Source organism: Oryzias melastigma, unplaced genomic scaffold, assembly GCF_002922805.2.
Source record: "Oryzias melastigma strain HK-1 unplaced genomic scaffold, ASM292280v2 sc00216, whole genome shotgun sequence".
In the NCBI taxonomy this organism is placed as follows: domain Eukaryota; kingdom Metazoa; phylum Chordata; class Actinopteri; order Beloniformes; family Adrianichthyidae; genus Oryzias; species Oryzias melastigma.
The window spans coordinates 200,455-210,955 of NW_023416882.1; the positions used below are offsets into that span (position 1 = coordinate 200,455).

The 10,501-nt window shown below is 45.4% G+C and overlaps 1 protein-coding gene across 1 annotated transcript in view; it reads left to right on the top strand.

Annotated features, from left to right (window-relative positions):
• Positions 1–5,384, top strand: part of polr1b (RNA polymerase I subunit B) — a 12,984-nt gene extending 7,600 nt beyond the window's left edge. The window contains exons 8-15 of the mRNA XM_024263826.2: positions 1,288–1,462; positions 1,529–1,810; positions 1,892–2,025; positions 2,093–2,263; positions 2,351–2,507; positions 2,578–2,774; positions 4,185–4,435; positions 4,502–5,384. Of these exons, the coding sequence (XP_024119594.1) occupies positions 1,288–1,462; positions 1,529–1,810; positions 1,892–2,025; positions 2,093–2,263; positions 2,351–2,507; positions 2,578–2,774; positions 4,185–4,435; positions 4,502–5,384 (2,250 nt within the window). The remainder of the gene's footprint in view (positions 1–1,287; positions 1,463–1,528; positions 1,811–1,891; positions 2,026–2,092; positions 2,264–2,350; positions 2,508–2,577; positions 2,775–4,184; positions 4,436–4,501) is intronic.
• Positions 5,385–10,501: the final 5,117 nt, after the last annotated feature.

Sequence of the window (10,501 nt, forward strand, 5' to 3'; positions counted from 1 at the left end):
AGGACAGAAGGTCTTTAATGCTTACAGCTATAAAATGCTTTAAATCGGTATTGCTTTCAGCAATCAGACGCAATTTCTTCAGGAATTACAAATCTAGTTTACATTTGCTGCTCTCAAGGTGTGGAAGGAAAAACAGCCTCAAACTGGTTCTACTATCATTGATGTCATAGTTCAATGCAATAGGTCTGCGTCAGCATCTTTGAGTATCTGTAATGTGTCAGCCTCCAGACAGCCTTCAGCCTAGGATGACTGCAACCTTCCAGATACCAGCTGAGCATGATCTCAAATGGGCAGAAAAAGAAGACAGGTCAAAACCATACAAAGCAAATATAAGATAAATGTATGCACAACTCTATCAGTTCCGCTTCCGAGAAAGCTGCCCGTTTCTTTGCCACACTCGCAGTGAAATCGGGGAAAATGCTTATCCTCGTCTTCTGTAAAAGCAGCGGCTGTAGGCTGGCGGCTCTCCGGAACACCTCCTCCCTCTCTTGGAAGTAATGAAACTTCACCACGATTGCCCTGGGAGAGTTTCCAGCTTGTCCCAGGCTGCGGTGGGCGCGATCCAGCGTCGGGGTGAAATTAAGGCCCAGTAACTCTTTAAGCATCGCGGCGATAACATCTGTAGCTTTCCCGGTGTTTTCGTATCCTTCCTTCACCCCGACAATGCGTGCGTTAGAGCGGCGCTGTCTCCCCTCTATGTCATCCACTTTGTCGGTTAGCTTAGCCACCTCCGATTTTAGCTTGCTAACTTCGCTCTCCAGCTCCACCGTCTGGTCGGAATATGTGTTCAAACCGAACTCGACACTATCTAGGCGGGTTCCTTGCTACTCAAGGTCTTCTTTAATTGTATCTATTTTGTCGTTCAGATCCTTCGTGCTTGAATCAATGCATTGTAATATCTTCTTTTCAGAGCTAGCAATCGCCTTCATGATCTCGCATAAGTCTATAGGCTGCGTCGCTCTGTCGCCAGCAGAAGCCGGGGCTTTTGCGGCCTGTTCCTTTACAAGTCTGGTTTTACTCATATCCAGTTACTGATAGCTTTGAAAATGCAAAAATGTTTGACAAGCGGCTCCTCGGCGTGATATCACAACATCAAAAAAGTATTTAGTAGTTTTGGAGGGATAAATATATATATTTTAAAACTAGCCTATCCGAGGAGCTCCGAAAACACGTCTTCACATGACTACGCTCACCAGCACACACACACCACACTCTCACTTCTTAATCATAATTTTAATGTTATTGTTTTTCGATTTTTCATCTTTGACAGCGACTGTTTTTCCGCAGGAGAGAATGACTGCATGGCTGGTCTCTGTGAAGCTCTCCTTTGACAAAAGAGGATCCAAAGTGTGTGCCAGAGGATGGAGCACAGAGAGCGTCATCAAGATGCTGAACATGGGCTCTGATGTCACCAAACCTTTTGAATATCTCTTAGCTACTGGAAACCTAAATTCTAAAACGGGTGTGTGCCAACACTGGTGTTTTTTGAACGATTGGTGGCCGTGTTGTAATTGTTGTCCTTTGCCAGGTCTGGGCATGCTGCAGAACTCGGGTCTCTGCGTTGTTGCAGACAAGCTGAACTTCATCCGCTACCTGTCCCACTTCCGCTGTGTGCACAGAGGAGCGGCGTTCGCCAAGATGAGGACCACCTCTGTTCGTAAGCTGCTGCCGGAGTCCTGGGGCTTCCTGTGTCCTGTCCACACTCCGGACGGAGAGCCCTGTGGCCTCATGAACCACATGACTGTCAGCTGTGAGGTGGTGACAGTATCCAGCCCCACCACATCCCTGCCTACACTGCTCTGTTCTCTCGGTGAGCCCTGAACCTTCGTATTAAGTTAAAACTGCATCTCAGCAGCTGAAAAACAAGATGTTCCTGTTGGTGTTGTGTCAGGTGTTACTCCAGTGGATGGCACTCCTGCTCAGGCCTTCTCAGACTGCTACCCTGTGATCCTGGATGGCTCTGTGGTTGGCTGGGTGGAGGCTGACCTGGCTCCAACTGTTGTTGATGCAATCCGAAGGTTCAAGGTATGAAAAGGATGTTAGAGATGTGGTGTCGTTGGAAACAGAAACCTGATGACTAAACGGTGTGCAGGTGCTAAGGGAGAAGAAGGTTCCTCCCTGGACAGAGATCGTCCTGGTTCCTAAAACAGGCAAAGCCAGCTTGTATCCAGGCCTGTTCCTCTTCACAACACCTTGCCGGATGATGCGGCCTGTTCAAAACCTGGCTCTGGGCAGGCAGGAATTCATTGGCACCTTTGAGCAGGTACAGCTGGTACATGTTGACAGACATTGTTGCCATAGAGACGGTGATCAGAAGAAAGCTATGAATCTGTTTTCTGTTCTGCTGTAGCTTTACACCAATGTTGGTGTTTTAGAAGAGGAGATTGAAGCTGGAGTCACCACGCACCAGGAGTTGTTTCCTCACAGTATGCTGAGCGTGGTGGCAAACTTCATACCTTTCTCAGACCACAACCAGAGTCCTAGAAACATGTACCAGTGTCAGATGGGTAAGTGGGTGGAGTCAGAAACATTGGTTGAAGGGTAGGAACAGTTCAAACCCCAAACCTGTCGTTTCAGGTAAGCAAACAATGGGTTTTCCTCTGCACTCGTTCATGGACCGCTCAGACAACAAGCTGTACCGGCTGCAGACGCCACAGAGTGCCCTCGTCAGGCCCTACATGTACGACCACTACAACCTGGACAACTATCCAAGTGGCACAAATGCCATCGTTGCCGTCATATCCTACACTGGCTACGACATGGAAGATGCCATGGTGATAAAGTCCCACTCCCATCGTCTTTTGAATTATTCTAGAAGTTTTTCCAGTAGGGATGCAACCATTGCCTTTGCTTACTACTTCAAACCTTGTTTTTTTTTTTCATTTGGTTTTGTTTCAGTTCGATACATGATTTGTGTTTTACTAAACAACAAAAAAAAAGTTGGAGAAATACTTTTTTTTTATTTGCTAACAAGCAGCAATGCAGAAAAACCTTTCAGCTGGTTAATGCTGAGCCTGGTGTGATCCAATAGAACAATAATAAATGATTACATGTTTGATGCTCTAATGTAAACGTACTGTATGCTATTGGGTTGCAGAGATTCATTTTCCCCTCGATTCGGTTAAATGGTGTAACATACAGTTCAGTTTTGGATCCAAAACTGCAGCATCCCTAGTTCCCCGTGGTTTTTTTTTGTTGTTATTATGTTGTTTTTAGTCGTGGTTAAAAACGGTCATTTTCTATGTCATAGTTCGTACAGAGCAGTAGGAGTTTATCAGAAGTTCACCTCTGAGTTGTGGGCGAGACCATAGGCACAGAGCAACACCGCCCATTTCTCTTCCCCATTGCGGAGAGCCCTCTGTTAATGCGCTCTCCTGCTAACTTACAGCCTCTCACACCCCCAACCTGAAGCTACATTCACACCCCTCTTTTTAACATTCAGTCAAGAAACCTCTTAAAGGAAAAGTATGCAAGCGAGCTTTTATGCACGTTTTGGGCTTCAGCGTTCAAAACTCTCACATTCACATGTCGCTATGCAAGTTTCTGCGACTGTTTTTGGACTACATATTGAAACTGCACATCCTTTGAAAGTTCAACCAGGTTCAACTTTAACCAGTCAGGGACTTAGGTTTAGTAGCAATAGTTGGATGACATGAATTGATCATGAAGGCAAAATTAATAATTTCGGTTTGTTCCCGGCTGGAATGTTACGACACAAAGTATTTTATATCAGAATAGAGCTATGAAAGAGAAAACCTGCATCAAGATTCACCAGATTTGCACCACTTTAACATTTCACACCAAACCTCTTCTAACTGTGGCTGATGGACATGTGCTAGTAAACTCTGATGCAGACAAATATATCCATAAACATCTTTGTTTTCCTCGTATGAACTGGAATCTGGATCGCAATTGTACGACTGGATAGAAACGATATTGATCACGGTTTTTGCTGCACTGCTAGCAGGAGAGAATACAAACAAAGGAGTGATGGGAAATTAAGGAAGGCTCACTCCGTGTAAACGGTCCCACCCGTAACTCGGAGAAGAATTTCTAATGAACTTCTGCCGCTCTGCAGAAACTATGTCCTAGAAAATGAGAGACCACTGGGAACGCTTTGAAAATAGATCTAAAAAAAGGATCAGATTAGGACTTTAAATGCTAACCCTCTTTAAACTTATTAGATTGTAAACAAGTCATCGTGGGAGAGAGGCTTTGCACATGGGAGCATCTACAAGACGGAATTGGTGGACCTGGCAGACAAGGTGAAGGGGGAAGATGCTGTGGTGTTTGGGAGCAAGCCAGGTGACTCCAAAGTAAACGACAAGCTGGATGCTGATGGACTCCCTCATATTGGATCTGTGCTTCAGTACGGTGACCCCTTCTACAGCTACATCAACCTCAACACGGGTCAAAGCTGTGTCCACTTCTACAAGTAAGCACTCACACGTCTGTTCCACTCCTGTCCTCTGTCCTGTAAGTGAAACCAGTCTGTTTGTAGGAGCCAGGAGGCCTGTGTGGTGGACAACATAAAGATCTGCAGCAACGACAGCGGCTCAGGGCACTTCAAACGCGTCTGCATTACCACCCGGGTGCCGCGAAACCCCACCATCGGGGATAAGTTTGCCAGCCGCCACGGGCAGAAGGGCATCCTGAGCCACTTGTGGCCCGCTGAGGACATGCCCTTCACAGAGAGCGGCATGACCCCCGACATCTTGTTCAACCCCCACGGCTTCCCGTCTCGAATGACCATCGGGATGCTGATTGAGAGTATGGCGGGCAAGTCTGCCGCTCTCCATGGCCTGAGCCACGACGCCACACCCTTCACCTTCTCTGAGGAGAACTCTGCGCTGGATCACTTTGGGGAGCTGCTGCGGGCGGGAGGGTACAACTACTACGGCACAGAGCGGCTCTACAGCGGAGTAAGCGGTCAGGAGCTGGAGGCAGACATCTTCATCGGCGTGGTCTACTACCAGCGGCTGCGTCACATGGTCTCCGACAAGTTTCAGGTCAGGACCACCGGAGCACGAGACAAAGTCACCAACCAGCCTGTCGGAGGGAGGAACATCCAGGGAGGCATCCGCTTTGGAGAGATGGAGCGCGACGCCCTGCTGGCCCACGGCTCTTCCTTCCTCCTCCATGACCGCCTTTTCAACTGCTCCGACCGCTCGGAGGCTCAGGTATGCGTTGACTGCGGCAGCCTCCTCTCCCCGTTGCTGGAGAAGCCTCCACCCTACTGGTCCGCCATGCGCCACAGGAAGACTCTCTGCACTCTTTGTGGCAAAAGTGACGCCATCAGCTCAGTGTCAGTGCCTTATGTCTTCCGCTACTTTATAGCTGAACTTGCAGCGATGAACATCAAAGTAAAACTTGAGGTTAAGTAGCGAGCTGCAGGATACACGTGTATATATGTGCCTTAGTTAACTTTCTGAAATATTAAAGGAAAGTTCTAGTGAAAGTTTTCAGCAAAATGATGCAATTGTCTTAACCTGCTTGTTCAGAGTTTAAATCCATGATTTGACCCAATGTCAGTTCTGGTGGTTTCAATCTGGTTGTTCCAAATTAAAGCAACGTTGACCTTTCACTTAGAGCATCCTAGCTGTGACGCTTTCTGTGATCTTTGATTTGCCACAAACTATGAGAAATTCCATGAGAAGTAAAATATTCCAAAGAGTCTGTATTTCTAGACAGGATGGTAAAGGAACAAAGGAACATCTTGGTTTGTATTCGTACTGCCACCAGATTTGTTGATAAAGAAAGCATACTGAGGAAAAAAGGAATGTACTTAAAAACTTGTCAATTGACCTGGAATGCACACTTCTCACAAAAATTAAAGGAACACTTTTTTTATTGGGCCTGGCATGAATTGAATTAAACCTGTCTGATAATTTTCTGGTTGGTTAACCAGCTGAGGGCCTCGTTAATCAATTTCACCTGTATTGGTGATCATGGAATTAACAACAGGTGCACTTCATCATCATTATTTATACAGGGAGTGCAGAATTATCAGACAAGTTGTATTTTTGAGTATTAATTTTGTTATTGAACAAAAACCATGTTCTCAATGAACCCAAAAAACGAATTAATATCAAAGCTGAATTTTTTCCAAGTAGTTTTTAGTTTTAGCTATTTTAGGAGGCTATCTGTGTGTGCAGGTGACTATTACTGTGCATAATTATTAGGCAACTTAAAAAACAAATATATACCCATTTCAATTATTTATTTTCAACTGTGAAACCAATATAACATCTCTACATTCATAAATATGTATTTATGACATTCAGAAACAAATCAGTGACCAATATAGCCACATTTCTTTGCAAGGACACTCAAAAGCCTGCCATCCATGGATTCTGTCAGTGTTTTCATCTGTTCACCATCAACATTGCGTGCAGCAGCAACCAAGGCTCCCAGACTCTGTTCAGAGAGGTGTACTGTTCTCCCTCCTTGCAAATCTCACATTTGATGATGGACCACAGGTTCTCTATGGGGTTAAGATCAGGTGAACAAGGAGGCCATGTCATTAGTTTTTCTTCTTCTAGACCCTTTCTTGCCAGCCACGCTGTGGAGTACTCGGACGCGTGTGATGGAGCATTGTCCTGCATGAAAATCATGTTTTTCTTGAAGGATGCAGACTTCTTCCTGTACCACTGCTTGAAGAAGGTGTCTTCCAGAAACTGGCAGTAGGACTGGGAGTTGAGCTTGACTCCATCCTCAACCCAAAAAGGCCCACAAGCTCATCTTTGATGATACCAGCCCAAACCAGTACTCCACCTCCACCTTGCTGGCGTCTGAGTCGGACTGGAGCTCTCTGCCCTTTACCGATCCAGCCACGGGCCCATCCATCTGGCCCATCAAGACTCACTCTCATTTCATCAATCCATAAAACCTTAGAAAATTCATCTTGAGATATTTCTTGGCCCAGTCTTGATGTTTCATCTTGTGTGTCTTGTTCAGTGGTGGTCGTTTTTCAGCCTTTCTTACCTTGGCCATGTCTCTGAGTATTGCACACCTTGTGCTTTTGGGCACTCCAGTGATGTTGCAGCTCTGAAATATGGCAAAACTGGTGGTAAGTGGCATCTTAGCAGCTGCACGCTTGACTTTTCTCAGATCATGGGCAGTTATTTTGCGCTTTGGTTTTTCCACACGCTTCTTGCGACCCTGTTGACTATTTTGAATGAAATGCTGGATTGTTCGATGATCACGCTTCAGAAGCTTGGCCATTTTAAGAGTGCTGCATCCCTCTGCAAGATATCTCACTATTTTTGACTTTTCGGATCCTGTCAAGTCCTTCTTTTGACCCATTTTGCCAAAGGAAAGGAAGTTTCCTAATAATTATGCACACCTGATATTGGTGTTGTCATCAGACCACATCCCTTCTCATTACAGAGATGCACATCACCTAATATGCTTAATTGGTAGTAGGCTTTCGAGCCTATTATACAGCTTGGAGTAAGACAACATGCATAAAGAGGATGATGTGGCCAAAATACTAATTTGCCTAATAATTCTGCACTCCTGTATAACGCTTTAACACAATTTGAAAATTGAAACAAAGCGCTGAACATTAGAAGCTAAAAACAAAATAGAGCAAATGTAATAAGTGAATAAAAAGATGAAAACAAATGACAGCATAAAGACAAGAACATGATAAAAGAAAACACTGAGGGTAAAAACATACAATAAAACTTGAATGTAAAATCAGAACATCTCATGTGTGAGTAAAAGCTTAGCTATAAAAATGAGTCTTCAGTCTAGTTTTAAAAATGGACAGGGAAGGTGCTTGTCTAATAGTTAGTGGCAAAGCGTTCCAAAGCTTTGGAGCGCAGACAGAAAATTTCTGTTCCCCTCTGCATTTCCTTTTGGACCTCAGTACCTCAAGGAGAAGCTGATCAGCTGACCTGAGGCACCGGGCTGGAGTGTTGGGAGAGAGGAGCTCATCAAGGTAAAGCGGGGCGAGACCACTCAAAGGTTTAAAGAACAAATAAAAGAATCTTAACGTTACCTCTAAAATGGAGAGGCAGCCAGAACCGGTGTGATGTGGTCCCTCTTTCTTGCTCCGACCAGGGCACGAGCAGCAGGGCTTTGAACTAGCTGCAGACATGAGAGGGACAACTGGCTGAACCCGAAGTAAAGTGAGTTGCAGTAATGCAGCCGGGATGTAATGAAGGCATGGATCACAAAGTGTCGTTGGGATAAAAATAGCTTCCCCTTAGTCAACCACCTCAGTTGGAAGAAGCTGGTCTTTACCACTGAGCTGCTGTGGGAGTCCAGCTTAAAATCCCTGTCCATTTTAAAACCCAGGTTTAAAACAGACAGTTTAACATGTGGAACCAAGGGACCCAAATCCATCTTAGAGGGGTCACAGGAGCCACTTGGACCAAACACCATCACCTCTGTTTTTTTTTTTTTTTCGTTAAAACTAAAAAAACTGAGGGCCATCCAATTTTTTATGTCATGAAGACAAGACAGGAGGGCAGTTATAGAGGAACCTTTCTTGTTTATGGGGACGTATAACTGACTATCATCAGCGTAACAGTGGAAGGAAACGCCATGTTTTCTAATGATGGAGCCCAATGGAAGGAGGTACAGAGAAAAATTAGGTCCTAAAACTGAGCCCTGAGGAACCCCACAAGACAGAGGAGCTGTAGCATATGTAAAACCAGATAAACTTACACTCACAGTTCTGTCTGCCAGATATGATCTGAACCGGTCAAGAGCAGTGACGCGGATCCCTACCACGTCACTAAGCCTGGACAGAAGGATGTTGTGATCTACGGTATCAAATGCAGCAGATAAATCCAGTAAGACGAGGACCACGTGGTCTCCTGCATCAGTTGCCCGCAAGACATTATTAAAAACCCTCAACAGAGCAGTTTCTGTACTGTGAAGGCTTTTAAAGCCAGATTGGTAAACTTCATGGACTTTGTTTTTAACCAGAAACGATTGCAGCTCTGTGTAGACGACTCTCTCCATGACTTTTGATAAAAACAGAAGCTTGGAGATGGGCCTGAAGTTGGCCAACTCTGCAGCATCTAGACCTGGTTTCTTCAGCAGGGGCTGAACAACAGCATGTTTAAAACTCAGAGGTACCACACCAGATGACAGACTTTTGCTAATGATGGCCAGAACTGACTGATCTATGGTAGAAAAAATCTGTTTAAAAAAATGAGAGGGTACAATATCTAGCGGGGAACTAAAGGGCTTCATGTGGTTTACAACTTCTGTTAAAGAGGACAGACTCACAGACTCAAAGCACTCAAGTACAGTCGAGGGTGAAACAGAATCAGTGAAAATGCAAGTGGGAGTTGTGATGTTTGCTCTTGTGTTATATAATTGACTTTATCAATAAAAAAGTTAAAGAAATGATTGCATAATTCAGATGATGCTTCCTGACCAGCAGACTGTGGGGTGTTCAGAACAGAGTCGATGGTTTTGAATAACACGTGGATTATGGTTATTTGTAATGATGACATTTGACAGATATTCCTTCTTTGAATCTTGGACAGTGATTTGGTAATGGTGCCAGCAGTCCTTCAAAATTAAAAAAAGAAACTCTGCGTCCTATGGCCCATGGAGTGTTGAAATATGAACTTTCATCTGGTAGTAGTTCCACAAAGACACTGTTCTCACTGGGAGTCGCCCATGTCTCCGTTAAGAAAAGAAAGTCCAGGCTTCGAGAAATGAAAAAAATCCCTGAGGATGAACGTTTTGTTTGCCAGAGATCTGGCATTCACCAGCCCGATCCTGGCTGGTGCTGCAGCCTGACGCTCATCGGTGTGTCGCACAGCACTGAGCAGCATCCTCAGATTTTCGGAGTTCACCCCGCGGCTGCGAGGCCGGTGCAAGCGGGAGCAGCGGGGGGGAAACCCCTCATCGAAGCCAGCGACAGGTATGAGGAAGACGTCAGGTGGATCCAAATAACACCCTGTCATGCTGGGAAAAGATAATCCGAATCCTGTCCGGGAAATAGAAGATGAGCATGCCAGGTATGCCTTCAACTAGACCAACCATCCACCACGCCTGCCCCGGCAACGGGGACACTTGCGTCAGCGCGGGAGGGGGGGCGCTTGCGTTGGCGCGGGAGGGCCGACGCCCTGAACAGGTGAGCCGGAATCTCAGATAGCAGAGGTGGCAGATGTTTCTGTCCATTGTCATCAGTTAATCTCAGAGTTTTGTTGTTTTCTCGAAGTTCCAGAAGGGTTTGCCGCTTATAAACCAGCAAAGACTCTGTTGTTTGAAGGATTGCCAGAAATCAGAAATGACATAAACAGAACCCAAAGCAGGAGTGACAGACGAGCAGCCAGGTACACCGCCGCCACCTTCGTCTTCAATCACAGAATCACAGAATCTCATTCAAATCATTCCATTCTGGTGATCAGTGATGCTGAGACTGTGATGGCACAGTGTCAGGCTTCAGTGGCAACAATTAGAAAACCCTCCAAACAGGACTGGTGTTACATGTGGAGGTCATTTCAAGTTTCTCCCTCTTGATCTTTTT